We start from the raw sequence: 20747 nt of genomic DNA on the forward strand, positions 1-20747 counted from the left end.
AGTCATTCTCTCCATGGCATTCTAGGTAGTCTTTCGTTGGCTGCATAATCTATTATTCAACTCATTTTCATCTCAAATCTTTCTTTATTTAATGTTTTCTGCTGTTCATATGTTCATTCCTACTTGTAGGTTAAATTGACTATTATACCCTCTAAGATACTCTTTGAAACTTCTCCTACCTGGGCAATTATCTTTCCACAAGGGCCGACACTGATGCCAAAATCCAGCATCACCTGAGCTCTGCGAGTGCAGCTTTCTCCCGATTGAAGTGTAGAGTGTTTGAGGACTGGAACATTCACAGGGAAACCAAAATGCCTGTTTACAAAGCTATTGTACTACCAGCCTAACTGTATGCTTGTGAAACATGGTCCACTTATAAATGCCATCTTCAACTCCTTGACAGATTCAATCAACAGTGTCTCTGAAAAATTGTACACATCACTTGGGAAGACAGGCAAACTAAGGCTGAGTATTGGAAGAAGCAAAGATCACCATTGCTGAAGCAATGATTCTTCAACATCAAGTTCGTTGGAATGATCATGTTGTGCAGATGCCTGATTATCGTCTTCCAAAGCAACTATTCTGAACTAAAAAATGGAAAGCGTAATGCCGGTGGTCAACAAAAGAGGTTTAAAGACTCTCTCAAGGCAAATCTTAAAAAATGTAGTATAAACACTGACAACTGAGAAACACTGGCCTGTGAGCGCTCCAGTTGGAGAACAGCCTTTACCAAAGATGTCATGGGCTTTGAAGACACTCGAACTCGGGACAAAAGGGAGAAACATGCTAAGAGAAAGGCATGCTTGGTAAACCCTTACCGTGATCAACTCCTACCCAGAAACCTACCGTATTTTTCTGTCTATAAGATGCCCCCTTGTGTAAGATCCCCACATTTTGGGTGACTAAATTTTAAGAAAATGAGGGAAGATGGCCCAAAGTTGTTGAGCCTCTCTCCTCACGCAGTTGCGGGGAGGAAACAATCCCTAGATCGTTTCCTGTGCGCAGCAGCATCGGATGAATTTGCCCTTCCTCCAGCCATCCGATTTGCAGGAGTGCAACCTCCCCTGATCCAGGGGATCCAAGGACAGCTTCCTGTGCACAGTGGCATCGGGTGAATTTGTGCTCCCGCCAAAGAGCTGGCTTACAGTACGCAGCTTCTCCCCCCCCCAGCTGTGGGCAGGAAGCACCCCCCAGATCACTCCCTGCTTGCTGCGGCATCTGGGGAAGCCGTGCTCCCACCAACCGAATGGCTGGCGGCACAGCACTTCTCTCCTCGCCCCCCGCCATGCTACTATTTGTGTATTGGACAACCCCAGTTTTTTGACGTGATTTTTGAGTCAGAAAACCTCGCCCAATACACGGGGAAATGCGGTATGTCCCCACTGTGAAAGGACGTGTGGATCCAGAATAGGCCTCCACAGTCACTTACAGAATCACTATTTTTTGTTGTTGTTTTTTTAAAAAATATTTTTGTTAAATTTTAAGGATCACTTTGAGTTCCAACAGTTTTCGAGGAAGTTCAAGTCTCCTGTGACTACTTTATCTATCCTTTTTGAATGTTTGGCAATCTGCTCTAGGAGGACATCATCCAAGCCTTCAGTCTGACTCCACAGTCTATAGCAGACACCCACAATAAGGTCACTGTTATTTCTCTCTTCTACAATTTTTGCCTAGATTGATCTTTGATTGATTCTTCCTTATTCAGTCTATCACTCATGTCATGTCATGCTTACAGAATCCCTGCTGCCTGTGGATTAAATGAAAAAGAGATTTGCAGCTACGACAGCATACTAAAGACATGGTATTTACTGTAAGAAAAGCCCTAAGAAGATAGCTGGGCCTCCCTACCTTTGTCCTTCTCCCAGTGCTAGTAATTCAACCAGGAGGAAGAGGCACTTTCAATCCACAAAGCAACCCAGAAACCAGATTTAGAAGGATAAAAGAAACCTGTGCCATCCCGAGAAGGCCTGTAGCTGGTGCGTACTACCTTAAATCAATATAGCAAATTGTAATCTGATCTATAATATATGAGGTCAGATGAAAGAGGTGTAATAACATAATAAAAGCCTCTTTCAATTGCGGAAGTGCCACTTCACAGTAAAGCAGTAATCATAGGCAAATCAAAATAATCTTATTGACACTGACTGAACCATGAAGGGGAATGAGTCAAGCACATATGATGGGCACGATCCCTATGCCAGAGATTAATGAGGGTTTCAATGGCATAGCTGAATATGTCAGCCAGGCACTTACAAGGGCAGGTCTTAGCTACCCATACCCATGTAAATCAGCTTGGGCTTGAAGATGGCCTTAGAAGCTCCAAGGCTTAGATGTTCTGCTCTCTAGTCTACACCACTAAGGTCAATCAGATTCATGAGTTTCAGTGACAAATGACCTTTTCAGTGGTGGCCCTCCACTTGAATGCTGCTTGACTTACTTTCTTGCTACCCTTAAACAATCCTTGAAAACTGTTTTATCCCAGTAATCTTTAATAATAATAATAATTTATTTGTACCCTGCCCATCTGGCTGGGTTTCCCCAGCCACTCTGGGGGGCTTCCAACGAAGATTAAAAATACATTAAAATGCCAGACATTAAAAGCTTCCCTAAACAGGGCTGCCTTCAGATGTCTTCAGGTTTCTGTGGAAGTCGCCCAGAGTGGCTGGGAAAACCCAGCCAGATGGGCGGGGTACAAATAATAAATTATTATTATTATTATTATTATTATTATTATTATTATTATTATTATTTAGCAGGTAGTTGTTTATCTCTTTGACATCTGATGGGAGGACGTCCCACAGGGCCGGCGCCACTACTGAGAAGGCCCTCTGCCTGGTTCCCTGTAACTTCACTTCTCACAGTGAGGGAACCGCCAGAAGGCCCTCGGTGCTGGACCTCAGTGTTAGGGTGGAGATGCTCCTTCAAGTATAATCAGTTTCATTCCCTTTATATTGTTTTATTCTGATGCTGCTCTTCAATTTGTGTTTCTTCACTTGTTTTATTTTCAACGTTTTTAGAGGCTGCCCAGAATCAGAAACTCTATCAAGGTTCCTGATTGCAAGTGTTAGGACATTTTTCTGGGTGCTGAAACAGAGCAGATCCACTTATTGTGTGGAAATTACATACAAGTTAATGAAGGCAGTAGAACACACATAATTAAAACAGAAGATAAAAGACAATTACACTTTTAACAATTACAGTTATAGCTTTTTTTCTTTCAAGAAAATTCCAGTCCTTCAGGTTTTCTTCAAGCCTTCATCTTTCTCCTTGTTGCACACCCCCAGTAACAGTTCTGCATTCCAGCAACTTACCCAGTCCCCACCCATTGTAGGACGCAAGTTGGCGAATTTCCAACATATTTGCACCAGAGGGCAATTCTTAGTACCAGAGCTGCATAACACAAAGGCCTGGCTCATTATTTTCTTTGTGCTTTCAAACACAGACTCAGTTATCAGAACAATTCCTAAAAATGTCATTAAGAAAGGACAAATCAAAAGCATTTCAAGAAGCAATGGCAAAACTTTCAAGAAGGATCTGTACACAGGCCCAAATCAGCACACAATATAACCGTTAACTGCCCTGTTTCTTCCTTGGCAGCCACAGAAACTGCTTAGCAACCATGCTTTCACACTGTGTCCCACCAAAACCCATTTTTTCCAAGCAGGGCAACGTGATGTTATTGAAGACAAGACCTTCCTCTTTGTCTTTCCAATGCCAATAAAACACAATGGGTGGAAGGGTGCAAAAAGTTTATTTGATCCTGCAGAATACAGACTTGATAGCATGTTTCCCAAAGACTGAGTGCTGACGTTTAAAGCCCTAAACAACTTCGGTCCTGTATAACTGAAGGCGCGTCTCCACTCCCACCGTTCTACCTGGACACTGAGGTTCAGCACTGAGGGCCTTCTGGCTGTTGCCTCACTGCGAGAAGTGAAGTTACAGGGAACCAGGCAGAGGGCCTTCTCAGTAGTGGTGCCCGCCCTGTGGAACGCCCTCCTATCAGATGTCAAAGAAATATGTGTTGTGTGTGTTTTTTGTTAACAAGATCAGAAGGGTACTGTGCCCTGTTGTAACAATTCGGGACTGCACATCTCATGCAGGCGCATGATGACCCACTTTTAAAGTATCCCAAGCCTCTTTGAAATTGCTACAAAAAGATTAACAGGGCAACATCTCTGGAAATTAATGACGTCGTACCTAATTGTTCACAAGTGTGGATTTAAGATACAGTGGAACCTCGGTTTTCAAATGTTTTGGAACTTGAATGGCGTAAACCCAGGTAAACCCGGAAATAAATGCTTCCATTTTCGAATGTGCCTCGGGAGTCAAACTTCCAAGGAGGCTTCTGTATTGAGTTTTCTGTATTATTTTTTCTTTTTGAGGCTTCTGTATTGAGTTTTTGGTTTTCAAATGTTTTGGAAGTTGAACTGGTTTTCAAATGTTTTGGAAGTTGTTAGAAAACCAAGGTTCCACTGTACTAGGAAACACAATGGAAGACGATTTTCCTTGATTTTTATTAACCTCCTCTTTGCTTTCTTCTTTGCAAAGGGCTTGGAGGACTTTTAACATGCCTCCAGAATAAGGCCATTGCTGACTTTTCACGCACACCATTGCCTGCAGAGAGAGAAAGAATGCAAACTGCCATAAGTCTCACCTTTCCCCTGGGATGCCTTTTCCGTGAGAATTGGGCCCTCCCATCCCTGTGAATAGTTAGGGAAAACATGAGATGGAGCTGCCTGCTGCCATGTCTAGTTTGGTCCTGGCATTGGCTCTTGGTGGCAAGGCCAGTTCTGGTGCCACTTCTCAGTGGATTCCATGTGACCTGTGTATCATGTGGATGAGAATGGTTATCTCCTTCCAGGATGTAAGGGCAGTCTGTCAGCCAGGCTTCTCTTCCTCCTGAGCTGCTTTACCTGTGTAGGTGGGGAAATGCCAATGTAAAGCAGTGAAGAGGAAAAGGAAATATTGGGGTGACCTGTCACCTGGAAAAGAGCTTCCTAGATGCTTCTCCCCAGTCCCTAGCTTTACATCTGCTTTAACCTACAAGTTTCCCTATCTCCCTGCCTGACCAGTGCATTTTCTATACTTAGTATGCATAGAAATTGGGCTTTTAGTAACGCAGCTCCAGCTGTCTGGAATAAGTTGCCATCCAAAATCAGAAAAGCACCTAGTATTTTGATATTTAGGCGCCTTATTTAAAAAAGGCTAATGCAGCGGGAAGGTAAACGGCGTTTCCGTGTGCGGCTCTGGCTCGCCAGAGCAGCGATGTCACGCTGGCCACGTGACCCGGAAGTGTCTCCGGACAGCGCTGGCCCCTGGCCTCTTAAGTGAGATGGCCGCACAACCCCAGAGTCTGGCAAGACTGGCCCGTACGGGCAGGGGTACCTTTACCTTTACCTTAATGCATGTAACCCTATCATTTTAGTCAGTAACAACTGTATGATTTTATAAATGGTTTTATAGGGTGGTATACATGCAAGTTTTACTCAGAAATGACCCATTCAAGTTAAGGGCCCCAAGTCAGTCATGTCTATTAATTTCAATGGTTCTACTCTGAGTAAAACTTAATTGAATATCCAGATCCAACTCCAGAGGGTGGCAAGTTGGGGACATTTGCCGGGGACCCAAGATCAAGAGAAGACCCAGAGGTCCAACAATGTTTTATTTAAACTTTATTAATTTAATATTTCCTCCCTCAAACCAGAATTCTTCATGCTTGTCCTCAACACACTGCTTTCAAAGTAGGCTGATTCTAGATCCTGTCCTCAACAAGCCAAGGGGTGGCTACTTAATATGTGAAAAAATATTTGTACAACGGTATTCATAAAAGTGAGTTTACAGCAAACATCCACATATACAGTAAGAACTATGTAAAAATGTAACATTGGAGGTCAATTTTAAAAAGCCCCCTCCCCAGCAGTGATACAGACGTAGAATAGAATGTCCCTATTTTTATCTGAGGAATGTTGGAGGATATGGTACACAGTCCCCCAAAGCTCCACCACTGCACCATGCAGTTATCCACATAGCTTTGTCTTGTGGTTCCACTACGCTTTAGCTCAAGAAGATCAACAGCTACTTTGGGGCTCAAATCAGTAATTTGGTCTTTCTGGAACCCTTAATTTCCTCTTTGATCTCCCTCCTCCTGATGATGTCAGGTTCGCAGAAACCCTGCTGCATGTGGATTTAATGAGAAGAAGAGAAAATGAAAAAAAAGAGAGATGGAGGGAGGGAAAAAAGAAATAAAGGAAAAGAAGAGCAATGCATTTAACAGAGTAAATAAAACTCTCACAGCATTCCCAGCAAAACATAGATTCAGATTTTCTTGTACTTCATTATAGCAATACTGTACAGCCTTCATCCCCCTGCCCAGCAGAGGCTGCGCACAGCTATCCCATAAGCCAAGACAGCAAGAGGCTATCCCAGAAGTCAGATCCCTCTTGCTGTTCTGGCATCTGGGATTCAGAATATTTTTTTTCTTGTTTTCCTCCTCCAAAAACTAGGTGCATCTTATGGTCTGGTGCGTCTTATAGAGCGAAAAATACGGTAATTAAAAAGGTTACTTTTTCAACAAAGCTAGATATTCTTACATAGCCCCACTACCCCGAATCAGATTTGTCATTTTAGCATTTATGCTATATTCCCTAACTCTATTTTTTTTTAATTATTATTCTATATTTATTGCACTTTGAACAGCATGCTTTTAACTCCGCTTGGCTTTTTATTTATTTATTTATTTATTTATTTATTAATAAAATTTTTATTAATTTTTCAAACACATAATAAAAAACAGACACATCACAAAACAAAAACAAACACAACATTGAACATATATCGACTTCCCCATACCTCCCTTTCGCTGCATCCTTATTCCAAAATTCTTTAGCAACCCTTTAGTCAGTTTATCTAATTAACTTCCTTTTCATTAATTTTCCTCAAATTTATTAGTTACAGCTGTATTTCTCTACTTCATACCCCTTGACATCCTAACACTCCTCAATTTTACAACAATTTTTAAGATATATTTTAAATTTCTTCCAGTCCTCTTCCACTGTCTCTTTCCCCTGGTCTCGGATTCTGCCGGTCATCTCTGCTAGTCCCATGAAGTCTGTCACCTTATATTCCCTAACTCTAGTCAATAAAGTCCTCTATATTTTTTGCCCCAGTTGTAGGCAATGGTTATTATGGCTGCACTTAATAAATAAGGGTCATCTCTCCATCATTTGTCAATACTACTATCTTCGTTTAGCTGAAAAGAAGGCCCACTTAGTAGTATATTTCCTTGATAACATCAGGTCAGAATGTTGTTTTTTGGGGACATTTCCAAAAGATATGTAGTGTATCGACAGAGGCATTTTACACCTCTAACAAAAGCTATCAACTGTTGAGTATTAAGACACTTGGTATTAAATGCCTTCTACAGATAAATTTCTAGACACTTTCCTTAAGGCTTATGGTGTCTTGTGGTGCATTCAGCCATACCCAGATGTACAGAGTTTGACTTTATGTTGAGATCCATAGAGACACCATTGATCCTTTGCTGAAGAGGTTCGCAAATCTTTCAGACAGCTTAATTCTCTCCTCTTAGGCAAAGATCACAAGACCTCCTGGTTGGTAGCCAGATTCTGCGCCCAGAATTTATTCCCTAGAATAAAATAGTTTACTAGGGAAATGCTGAAGTAGCCCTTTGGGGTGCCTCAGGGTCAATTTTTTATGGTAGCCCAAATCTCAGTTGTACAGGTGTATGCATATATCTCAATTTATTTATTTTAAACTCATGACTTAAGTATTTCCTTCTCAGATATCATACAGTACCAGAAAGGGTTGTGGGTTTTTTGTTGTGTTGTTTTTTTAAAAAAACAAACAAGGCCTTAATCTGCTCAAGAATTAAAGGTGTACCCAAGTGAAACCATTTTTTGAAGTGAGTCTTGTAATATCTAGTAACTGAAGGGGAAAATAGTCCACCCTTTTGTTTTATTACACAGAGTCTTGGATTCTGTTTCAAGTCTTTTCTATTGTCAAGTAAAGTACAAAAATATTTTCACAATCATCAAAGGTTTTATAGTGAACCCCCAGCAAAGAATTCATTTGAGAACACAATTGTTTTTGAAGCAGATATTTTTCTGTGCTGCAATTGTTTACCCGTGACTACTGATGTAGTAGCCAATAATAATTTCTCATGGTTGTGTGCCAGGGACTTTCTGGATGAAGAGGAGTGGTTGGAGGCGCCAGCCGGGGAGCACCTTAGAGAAGCAGCAGAGGAGGAAGACTCAGAGCCAGGATTGTGGTGGTGGGACTCTGAAGACATGTCAGAGGAGGAGGGAGTCTGGGAGGCAGAAGAAGCAACAGGCTCAAGGGAAAGAGAAGAGCCAGAGGAAGAAAATCCCTCAAAGGCAGGGCAGGGTGCAGAGGAAGGCACCTCAGGTCCTGGACCTCAAAGAGAAGAGGAAGAAGCTGCAACCGAAAAGCTGAAACAGCTTCTCAGCAGCTGCCTGGTCCCACCTCCTCCCTTGACTCCAGTGTCATGCAGGTCTTTGCATGTATCTGAACAGAAGGCTCAGAAAGCCCAAGGGGGACCCTTCCCACCAGAGTTTACGCCTGCTTGGGAAACATCCAGAGGAGGGGGTTTAGGAGGAAGCAGGAGGGGCCAAGTCTTGGCAACATCGCCACTGAGGGCAGCCATGCCTGTGGGCATTCTGCTTGTATACTATTTTCTTGAATAAGAAACTGACTTATGAGTCTCCAAGTCTCCGTTCTATCCACTCACCTGAGACTCCGGATGGGCGGCCACTGTCACATGGCACGGCCGTGGTGGGTTCAAGAAGGTTGCCATCTTCTGGCGCAGCCAGGGGCGGGAATGGCTGGCACTGCTCACCTCTGGCTGCATCGGGCGCTCAGGTAAGGGCAGGTATTGCCTGCTCAGCCAATTGAGGGCTGGGGCTTGGGGGCTGCAAGCATTTAAGGGGGTGGCCAGGTGTTGGCCGCCCTGTTAGCCAATCATTCTGGGATTTCCCCACCCACCCAGTCCTTAGGGGCCTGCCTGAGGGCGGAAGCGGGCACGTTACCTATGGACCTTGCTATGGTTTATTTGGTCAGCATATTTGGGGCCAGGGAGGAATTTAATCCTGCAAGCAAACTGACCAGCTTGTAGATTTTCGCAACTTTGGCAAAAAAAAGGCATTGGGTTGCACCCTTAGTCAGAGGGGTACCTAGGTAGGGGGGTACAGGAGGGGTGACTCTGGGAGACCAATGGACCAAAACACCTCTCCCAATGGCAGCCTGTGTGGGGTTGTGCCATTCAATTCACGTCGGGGGTGACTCCCCAACACAAGTTACTATCAGATAGCAGGCGGGCTGCCTGATGCAGGACACGTGCCCAATGCCTTAGCCAAACCTACTCTTTCCTGCAGTCAATCACGTTGTGGCCTAATACAACCCAACACCTGTCTCCTGTGTCATTATTGTGGCCCTCCCTTCACCTGCCACTGCCATTATGCACCTGCCAATGACCCTGCTCTGGCATTGTGTTTGGAGAGGTTGGCTAGGTCTTGAGTCATCCATATTGCATTAATCAACAAGCTTTACCTGTGTGCCACATTTGTAAGCTAATTCACATCAGATATCATAGTATAATTATTATATTCCCAGGTTTCTTATCTATCTGATGCTACCAACTTATTATTCTTCAAGTGCGCACTGTTTGGTTTCCGCTGCATAGAAGGAAATGCTTCCTTATTTATCCATGTGAAGGATGTTGGTTGAGGAGCTGCATAAAGTGCAAGTTCAGTACCAGGCACCACCTGCACCAACAGTCATGGATTCCCCCAGAGAATAATAGGAAGTGTAGTTTCTTCAGGGTGTTGAGTTGTTTAAAAGGTGAGGGTAAAGGACCCCTGACAGTTAAGTCCAGTCGCAAACGACTCTGGGGTTGTGGCGCTCATCTCGCTTTACTGGCCGAGGGAGCCGACGTTTGTCCGCAGACAGTTTTTTCGGGTCATGTGACCAGCATGACTAAGCCGCTTCTGGCGAAACCAGAGCAGCGCACAGAAATGCCGTTTACTTTCCCACTGGAGTGGTACCTATTTATCTACTTGCACTTTGATGTGCTTTCGAATTGCTAGGTTGGCAGGAGCAGGGACCGAGCAACGGGAGCTCACTCCGTCACGGGGATTTGAACTGCGACCTTCTGATCGGCAAGCCCTAGGCTCAGTGGTTTAGACCACAGCACCTTTGAGTTGTTAGAGGTTCCCTATTCCCCTCACAGAGTTACAATTCCCAGAGAGTTTTCCCCAGGGAACTCTAGAAATTAAAAGTTATGTTTACAATTAAATTAAAAGTTATGTTTAAAAGCAGAAAAGATGCACTTATTTATTCACTCCTCCTTCACAAAGATGTGGTATATATGTTGCTACAAAGGTTGGGTGCCAAGTCCCCCAATCTCTGCTGAGCAAAGGCAAGATTCCAGCATGTCAGAGCTGGTTCTGTTGCAGGTCAGCACAGAGACTCAGAGATGAGCAGTGAAGTTGATTCTTTATTCAAGGAAACAGAATACAAACAGAAAACCTACAGGCAAGACCAACCCCAGTAAAGCAGTTGACAATCTGTGCCTCCTATTTTCCCCTAAGTCTCCCCTTTGGCTGGATGTTTCCCCAGCAGTCTTAAACTCTGTCAGGGAGGGGCGCCCCTGTGCTCTCTGTGCTATTGGCCCTGCTACATGCAAGGCCCTCCATGTGGAGGGGCACACAGCAGCAGCAGCCCAGAACGTGCCTCGTTTTTGCTCTGCTGCCTATCTTGGTCTCCAGGGCACATGAAATCAAGATTCCTTCTCCTCATTCTGCTGTTCCTAAATAACTAATACCCAATTCTTTTGAAGAACAGTCGTACCTTAGTTCTCGAATGCCTTGGTACTCATACCATGTGGCATTTGGCTCCCGAATGCCACAAACCCGGGAGTAAGTGTTCTGGTTTGTGAATGTTTTTTGGAAGCTGATCATCCAACACAGCTTCCGCTTGACTGCAGGAAGCTCCTGCAGCCACCTGGAAGCTGTTCCTTGGTTTTTGAATGGTTTCAGGAGTCGAATGGACTCCCGGGATGGATTAAGTTTGAGAACCAAGGTACCACTGTACTAATGGTTAATTGCCAACACACCCAAGAAGACTCAAGATCAGAAAGGTGGCTAACTGGTTTTATTTATTAAAATGTAACAACTATAGAATTTGCAATCGGAATATGTCAGCCAAATTAACCAAAACCAATGAGGTCCAGGAGGTGAATGGATTGAAGGAAGGATTTAACCTCTCCCATCTTTCTGAGCTAGCTGCCAGCTGCTCAAAGCCCTAGGAAACTCCTCTCTGTTTATTGCATGCTCCCTGTTTTTTTAGTATCTGAACCTGTCATGCACAACGTGGCCCCATTGGTGAGCATTGACTCAGATGCGCCTGAGAGGCCTGAACACCACGCTGGCTCCAATATTAGTCAGATATTATCCAAAATCCACTCACCCACCTGGAGCTAAATTCTAACAAAACACCACTCCAGTCACACAGATGACAGTAGGCAAAAAAGATGTTACACAGGCCAATTTGTGTCACCCCCTATACACACACACACACACACACACACACACACACACACACACACCATACATATATATACTCAGTCCCCTCAAAGAAGTCAACAGCAGAGCCCACACTAGGAAATGAGAAGAGTTGAGTGTGCAGTATGGTACGAAGTGGGCTTAAATAGTCTGATCTCCATTTCTCTCCTTTAGGGCAAATCACCCCATTTGGTTGGCCATATTACCAATGTGGGAGAGTCCGTCTCTCCTCTTCTTGCAGGAGATGAGGGTGTGGCAAATGTGGCAGCAAGAAGGAGAGACCCCCTGGCTTCTTCAGCAGCCTCCTTCACCTCTGCCTCTTGACCCTCCTCCTTTCCAGCCTCTGATTCTGGACTGCTCCCTGCCACAGACCCCTTCTGTTAGACAAGTTTGCTACTAATGGACATCGTTCATTATGATTTTCTTCCATTTCCAGGAGGGATCACAAACCTTTTTAGGCCCATGGACACCTTGGGAATTTGGGATTAGTCGCGGGGGTTATATATATATATATATATATATATATATATATGCTTTCGTAGATTTTCACGGGTACAGGAATGCAGGTTTTGGTGTCCTCGGGTGTCTTCCCGTGTAAAAGTTGGGGTGTCTAGGCGACGTTTCGACGAGGTCTCACTCGTCATCTTCAGGCTGGTGCTTTCGGCTTCTTGTTACTGGAACAGAGCAGGATCTCAGTGTTTGAGTTCCTATAAATACTGTTGAGGGGGTGTGGTGTATAGCCTCCAATGTTCTGGGCAGAGAGGAAGTTCCCAGGCTAGTGTGCCTTTTCTTCTTTTGTTCCTTAATTACTTGAGGGATATCTTGAGTGATTTCTTGAGTGATATCCTGAGTACCACTTAGGTGGGTCATTAGGTGTGGATTAGTTGCTAAAGTCTTTGTGTCTTGACCTCTTGAACTTTGTGAAGAGTTTTTCTGAGAAGATGGCTGTACTGCACTTAGTTGTGCTCTGGCTTGGCTTCGTGTATAGGGGCGAGCTGTGGTTTTGTGGCCTGTGTCAGCCAGATCTGTGTAGGGATTGCAGGAAATGCAAAAAGAAACACCCCCCAAAAACCAAGACACAGAAGAAAACAATGGCATGGCCCTCCTTCCTTATATCAAGGGCACTACAGATAAAATTAGCAAAATCCTCCATAAACACAATATCAAAACAGCCTTTTGCACCAACCAAAAAATAGCCAATATCCTCAGAAACCCCAAGGATAAAATCCAGTTGGAAAACCAAGGGGTCTGTGAAATACCCTGCAAAGTCTGCCCAGCCACGTACATTGGACAAACAAACAGACGAATAAATGCACGTATCGCAGAACACAAGAATGCCGTCAAAAAAGAAGAAAAAACTTCCTCTCTTTTCCAACACATGAAAGAAACAGGACACGAAATTAATTTTGCAGATTCCAAATTGCTCTTTAACATGGAACATCACCACAAGAGAATAATCATGGAAGCCATCGAGATAGAGAAACACCCTCACAACATGAACAAGCGTGACGACACATCCCGCTTGCCAGACATCTGGAAATTAGCCCTCCCCACAAAAACTGACACCAGATCCAGAGGCACACAGAACGCCATCACCAATCAACCACACCAGACCCAAACCCAGACCCTCTCCACAGATAAATTACAGACACCATCCAGTAGCCAAACCATGGTGGCACCTCCGGATGCTGCACCCCCCTGCAATCCCTACACAGATCTGGCTGACACAGGCCACAAAACCACAGCTCGCCCCTATACACGAAGCCAAGCCAGAGCACAACTAAGTGCAGTAAAGCCATCTTCTCAGAAAAACTCTTCACAAAGTTCAAGAGGTCAAGACACAAAGACTTTAGCAACTAATCCACACCTAATGACCCACCTAAGTGGTACTCAGGATATCACTCAAGAAATCACTCAAGATATCCCTCAAGTAATTAAGGAACAAAAGAAGAAAAGGCACACTAGCCTGGGAACTTCCTCTCTGCCCAGAACACCCCCTCAACAGTATTTATAGGAACTCAAACACTGAGATCCTGCTCTGTTCCAGTAACAAGAAGCCGAAAGCACCAGCCTGAAGATGACGAGTGAGACCTCGTCGAAACGTCGCCTAGACACCCCAACTTTTACACGGGAAGACACCCGAGGACACCAAAACCTGCATTCCTGTACCCGTGAAAATCTACGAAAGCAAATATATATATATATATATATATTGGGGGGGGGGGTGAATGAACAAATTTCTATGCCCCACAAATAACTCCAGAGATGAATTTTAAATAAAAGGACATATTCTACTAATGTAAAAACACCAGGCAGGCCCCACAAATAACCCAGAGATGCATTTTAAATAAAAGGACATATTCTACTTATGTAAAAACATGCTGATTCCCGGACCGTCCGCGGGCTGGATTGCCCCCTTGGACAATGCCAGATTTCCAGGATCAGATGCTGCAAATACTGGAGAACAATAGACAATAGTGGGTGAGGGATATTGCCTTCATGTCGTGCCTGAGGGCTTCCCATGGGCACTTGCACTCAACAGGACTAATTGGTCTGATCCAGCAGGCCGTTTCTCACATACTTTTTTAATTTCATGAATGTCTGGTATGCATTTCCCTGAATGTTTGTGGCACAAATCGGTCTTACGCTACCTAGAATTCTAATTGCAATTCATATTAAACACCCCCCTGACATTTGAGTGACACACATAAGAATGATTATAGAGTCTGACTGTGGTGCGTGCCTCGAGGTCTCATTACAGGGCTATTTGATGGGATGTCAGAACCTTTATTGCTTAATTGCTTTTAGTAATAGAGTATATAAAGAGAGAGAGAAATGCTGAGGTCTCTGAGGAATCAAAAAGCTCTTGAAGAAGGAGAGTTGAACCTAACCAGGCATCCTAGAAAGAAACAAGGTGAAAGAGAAGGATGGAGATACGGGCATTTTTGATTGCTGTGCTGGTGGTTCTTCTGATTCTGCACTTCCTGAAACAACTCTGGTCACGCAGGAAATATCCTCCAGGACCTTTTCCGCTTCCTCTCATTGGAGGTTTGTGGAAATCCGGGGCGAAGCTTCGTGAAGATACTTTCATTAAGGTACTTCTTAGTAATAACTCAGTCTAATGTCAATAATTGTTTTATCAATTTTCCCCAACCATTCTGGTATTTAAGCTTAAACAGTACCATGGGTTTAAATGCTAACTGCAAAGGCCACAATTTAATACACAATTAAATGTGATGAAACTCCTACACTGAAAAATCATTGAATTAAAATTAAAACTGAATTTAATTAAAAATCATCCAAGGTTCCATTGCAAAAGTAACTTAATTCCTTTTCAAGCCACCCAGAATTTTTACAAACTACTTTCAGGTGTAATAAGGGCAAGTAAAAGTAACTAACAAATTTAATAAACAAACAAACAAAACAAAACAAAAACAATTCAGAGATTTTGGAATTAATTCTGTGAATCTGTTAATCTGAATTAGTTCATTCCTGCCACTGCTGCTGTGTTATATAGGCCATACACAGGCAGACCTAGCAGCTGCCATGCAGATAAAAGTTTGATAGAACGATGATGGAAGAAGAGGAGGATTTGGGGCTCTCAAATTTCAGTGGCTCCCTGTGCAGCACTAAAATTTGGCGCTGCCCACTCACCACTTGCTCTCCATTATACAGTGGTACCTCAGGTTAAGTACTTAATTCGTTCTGGAGGTCCGTTCTTAACCTGAAACTGTTCTTAACCTGAAGACCACTTCAGCTAATGGGGCCTCCCGCTGCTGCCATTGCGCCACCGGAGCACGATTTCTCTTCTCATCCTGAAGCAAAGTTCTTAACCCGAGGTACAATTTCTGGGTTAGTGGAGTCTGTAGCCTAAAGCGTATGTAACTTGAAGCGTATGTAACCGGAGGTACCATTGTACATCATTGTTGTGGTGCCACCTGAGGCACTGGCACCCAGTGTGGCCGAACCAGTCATGCTACCCTAAAACCACCTCTGATGGTTATTCTGCATGTCTATCCCCTCTGCTTGTAAATAATCCAGGGTAGTTGTGCAGAAACTTTGGCCCTCCAGCCACTGCAGAACACAACTCCCATCTTCCCAATTCAAAGTGTTGGTGCTGACCTTTACAGCCCTAAACGGCCTCGGTCCAGTATACCTGAAGGAGCGTTTCCACCTCCATCGTTCTGCCCGGACGCTGAGGTCCTGCGCTGAGGGCCTTCTGGTGGTTCCCTCATTGTGAGAAGCTACAGGGAAGCTACAGGGAACCAGGCAGTGGGCCTTCTCGGTAGTGGCGCCCGCCCTGTGGAATGCCCTTCCAACAGATGTCAAAGTGATAAACAACTACCTGACATTCAGAAGACATCTTAAGGCAGCCCTGTTCAGGGAAGTTTTTAACGTGTGATATTTTACTGTATTTTTGGTTTCTATGGAAGCCGCCCAGAGTGGCTGGGGAGGCCCAGCCAGATGGGTGGGGTATAAATAATAATAATAATAATAATAATAATAATAATAATAATAATAATAATAATTCCATGGCCACCAGCTGTGATTGCCGGGCTGATGGAAATTGTACTTTATCAACTTCGGGGGGGGGGAGTGCACACTTACTGTGGTGGGTGTTGTAAGCAAGAAGAGGGGCAAAGCACCAAGGACAATTGAACACAGCCAAGACAAGCTCTGGTGGTTCTTGTAATGAACTGTTTATTTAGCCCAACTGTATGTTTAGCTGGATGCATTTTAGAGATAACCTTCCTTTGTTTCCTAGAGCAAATCATTCCTTTGTCAGAAGCTATCCACAATACAAATAATAGTAATAATATAAAAGGTCATTTTTAATAATACTGAAAACCACAAAACCGTATAAAAGATGAAAATGTGCATTCAAAAATCACAAATCAAAAATGTAAGTTGTATACTGTTACACTGAGGAAGCACATAACACTTATGATTATAACCAACCAGAGATTTAACATGAAAATCTTTGCCCCCATTTTACAAGTCTTTTGGAGCTATCACTTCTGGTGCATATGTACATCATATCTAAACCCCACAGCAGCAAACAGATACATGTAAGAAAGGGCATTAAAAAATGACAGGGAACGTAGGTCCGCAGCCTTCATTCATGGCAACCTTTCAACAGATACTAACCTGCATATGCTATTCAATTTCTGAAGCCTTGGAAAATCTTCATATTGGTCACTCAAACTAGAAACACTTTTAATAAAATAGCAAATCATTCTTAATGGATCCCGGCTGTCAGGGAAATGACATCTAAAGCGCCGCAGGTGCAAAGGCTCTCTGAGGTTGAGAGAGCAGTAGCAGCGGAAGAAGGCACCAGTAGAGGGCGAGCAAGAACTCCAAGGGAAAGTGAGTCTGAGGGATGGCTCAGAGACGCTTCAAGCGAAACCAGTGGGGAGGTCTCAGGACCTCCTATAGGGACACCCACACCTCGACGGAAACTGTCACGCCGAGAGGCCAGACGACGTGTTTCCGTTAAGGAGCTTTTATGTTGGAAACGATTCCGAAAGCAGCCACTTTCGGATTCTACTAGTGATTGACGCAGCCATGCTGGAGGGGCTCCGTCACAGGCAGAGGTTTGAAAACCTGATCAAACTCTGAGGGACTTGCATTTTACGCACAAGCAGCTCATCGTCCCATCACAGCAATCCGAAAGTCACCGAAAGCCAGCTTGTGCACAGAGAAGCATCATGAGCAACCCAGCCGGAACCGGGGGTGCAGCAGCAGCTGGAGGGGGTCCAAGCCTGGAAGAAAAGTGCAGAGCGTTGGAGATCCAGTTGGCGCTGCAAACGGCGAGGCTTGAGGAGAGGAGGGCTCAGGATGCAGAAAAGGGAAAGGAGAAAACCACCCCGCTCGCCAGAAAGGTACCAGGATTGGTGCAGAAGTTTGGGGGGGATCCCAGGAACTATCATGCCTTTAGAACAGAGATGCAATACGCTCTAAACTTGCAGTTTGATGACTTCCCCGATGAGGAATCGCGAGTGGCGTATGTGATTGGCCATCTCGAATCCGGGGCGAAAGATTGGGTTAGACCCCTGATGGCAGCGAATAATGAGATCTTAAAGGACACGAGGAAGTTTTTTCGTGCCATGGACCTGATGTTTTCCAGCGATATTGAGCAAGGGGTGGTGCGGAGACAGTTAATGGCTTGCAAGCAAGGAAGCAGATCTGTCCGTGAGTACTGGACTGAATTTACTATGCTGATTCATAAATTGGGGTGGGATCTATCAGCGGACCCCATTCAAATGCTTTTCGAAGAGGGGCTTTCTGCAACCGTCAAAGATGAGCTTTCCCGGGGGCCCAGGGCGGAGTCCATGGATCAATTAACCAAATCTGCGCTGGCCATAGGAGCGCGCCAGGAGGCGAGGGCTTTGGAAAGGCGGGAAGGGAAAGGAGACCGTTGGAGGGAGTTCCGCATTCCAGACATTCCAGAGCCACCTTTCCCGCCGGCAGAGCCGATGGAAGTTGGAACAGCGCGGGCGCGCGCAGTTTCAAATCCCAGTGAAGGGCGGAAGAAGGAGGGAAAGAGCGCCAAGAGATGTTATCTCTGTCAACAGCCAGGGCACTTTGCCAGAGTCTGCCCACAAAGAAAGGAATGGCAAGGGATGGCAGGAGCTGTTGGGGGAAAGGAAGAGGAAGGCAAGGAACAAGTAAAAGCCAACGCCTGGCTGCAACCGTCGGGGCACAGCAGCCAGGCCAAAGAGCAATGAAAGTGCCCATGCCAGAACCTCCCAGACCTGCTTTAGTGATAGAGGTGTTGCTAGAACTGCCAAATGGACACCCACTAAAGGTCAAGGCGCTTTTGGATTCAGGCAGCTCCTGTAATTTCATGAGTAAGGAGTTTGCAGCTGAGCACCAGATACAGACCATCCCTTTAAGTAACCCCTTGCAGGTGACTACGATTGACGGCAGAGAGCTGTTGGGGGGAGAAGTCAGCCAACAGACTGTCCCGATGATAATGAGAGTGGCAAGGCACACCGAACAGATAGCGTTTAATGTGGCCATCCTGGGAGGAGCGCCCATCATTTTGGGAATGAGCTGGCTGGCGCTACACGATCCACTAGTGGGCTGGCATCAGAGGGTGGTCTCCTTTGGGTCAGCGCATTGCCTAGAACACTGCAAGGAGGGGAAGGTCTCGGAAGGAGACAGAGTCACCCTAGCAGGGATGGAAGTGATGGGCGAAGGGAAGGTGCCACCGCAATACGCAGATCTGAGCAACGTATTCAGCGAAAAGGAAGCAGACAAACTGCCACCGCACAGATCCTTTGACTGTCAAATCAACCTACTCCCAGGGGCCCAACTCCCAGTAGGCAAGCTGTACGCCATGTCAGACAGGGACATGCAGGAGCTGAGGGAGTTCATTGACAAAAACTTGAAGCGAGGTTTCATCAGAGAGTCCCGAGCGGTGGGGGGCAGCCCAGTGTTTTTTGTGGACAAAAGGAACACAGACAAACCGAGATTGGTTTGTGACTTCCGGGCCCTCAATGCAGTGTCGGAGCCCCTGGCTTTCCCTATGCCTCGAATTGACGACATTTTGACCAGAGTAAGGAAGGGAAAGATTTTTACCAAACTGGACTTGCGGGGGGCATACAATCTGATACGCATAAGGAAGGGAGATGAATGGAAGACCACCATGTTTACCCCTTTGGGAGCCTTTGAATACCTCGTTATGCCCTTCGGTCTCCAAGGGGGCTCCGCCTGTTTTCAAGCGTTTATAAACCACGTTCTGGGACCGTTGCTCTACAAGAACTGTGTGGCCTTTTTAGACGACGTGTTGGTGTATTCGGAAGATGAGGAACAGCATGTGAGGGACGTTCGAGAAGTGTTGGGCAGACTGCAAGCCAACCAGCTGTGGGTGAAACTGGAGAAGTGCCAGTTTCATACCAAGGAGGTGGAATTCCTGGGGTACCGCTTGTCAGACAAGGGATTGGCCATGGATCCAGGCAAGGTTCAAGCGGTACTGGAATGGAAGACACCGAAGACCAAGAAGGACGTGCAAAGATTCTTGGGGTTTGGGAACTTTTATCGGAAGTTCATCAAGAACTTTGCCCACTTGACGGCGCCCATCACCGACTGCCTCAGCAGCAAGAAAAAATTTGTTTGGACGGTGGAGGCGGATCGAGCCTTTGAAGAACTGAAAAAGGCTTTCGCCTCGGAAGAACAACTTCTGCATGTGGATTTACAAAAACCCATGAGAGTGGAAACAGATGCATCAGACCGGGCTATAGGGGCGGTCCTTCTTCAACCGGGGAGGAGTGCGTCGGAGTGGAGACCGTGTGCATTCTTCTCGCGGAAACTGAATAAGTCCGAGAGGAATTACACGGTGTATGACAGGGAACTACTTGCCATTCACGAAGCATTCCGGAGGTGGAGACATTTATTAATTGGGGCACAACACAAGGTGCAAGTGTGCACCGACCACAAAAATTTAGAGTATTGGAGAACAGCTCGAGTGCTCAACCAACGACAAGTGAGATGGGCACAGGAATTCTCCAAATTTAACTTTGAGATTTGTTATGTGCCAGGCCCAGAAAACGTCAGGGCGGATGCGCTCTCACGCAAACCAGAATATTGGGAAGGGGAGGAGGTGATCGAAGAGAGACATGTCATCCCGGAGGACCGCGGGGTGTGTGGGGCGGCGCTGGTGGGGCAACGGGAACTGGTGGAGGAAACGGAAAATGATGAATATGCCCAGGAAAAGCTCAGAGGTCTCAGGGGGGAGGGCGAGAGCCCCGGAGGTTTTGAGGAAAGAAATGGGGCATTGTATTACAAAGGAGCACTGTACATACCTGAAGGTGAATTGAGGGGGAGAGTACTCAAGCAGTTGCATGATAGCCCCACGGCGGGACATTTTGGGCAACACAAAACCATGTGGTTGGTTACCAGGGAATTTTGGTGGCCTAAGGTGAGGGAAGATGTAAGGGAGTATGTAAGAGGTTGTGACCAATGTCAGCGAGCAAAAGGGGAAAGAAGGGCGCCGGCAGGGTTATTAGAACCTTTACCCACACCAGAACGGCCTTGGGAAGCGATATCAATAGATTTTATGACGGATCTGCCAAGGTCCAAGGGGAAAACAGCCATCATGGTAGTAGTAGACCTGTTAACTAAGATGTGCCATTTTGTAGCATGCTC

General features: G+C 45.3%; 2 protein-coding genes across 2 annotated transcripts in view; both read left to right on the top strand.

The window, feature by feature from the left end:
- Positions 1–20747, top strand: part of LOC309369816 (cytochrome P450 2J5-like) — a 201041-nt gene that overhangs the window by 25344 nt on the left and 154950 nt on the right. The window lies entirely within an intron of this gene.
- LOC309369829 (cytochrome P450 2J2-like) overlaps positions 14431–20747 on the top strand; it is a 31537-nt gene continuing 25220 nt past the window's right edge. The window contains exon 1 of the mRNA XM_081911176.1: positions 14431–14692. Within this exon, the coding sequence (XP_081767302.1) occupies positions 14525–14692 (168 nt within the window). The 5' untranslated portion in view covers positions 14431–14524. The remainder of the gene's footprint in view (positions 14693–20747) is intronic.

The sequence above is a fragment of the Podarcis melisellensis genome (genome assembly GCF_964234715.1).
Source record: "Podarcis melisellensis genome assembly, chromosome: 5".
Lineage (NCBI taxonomy): Eukaryota > Metazoa > Chordata > Lepidosauria > Squamata > Lacertidae > Podarcis > Podarcis melisellensis.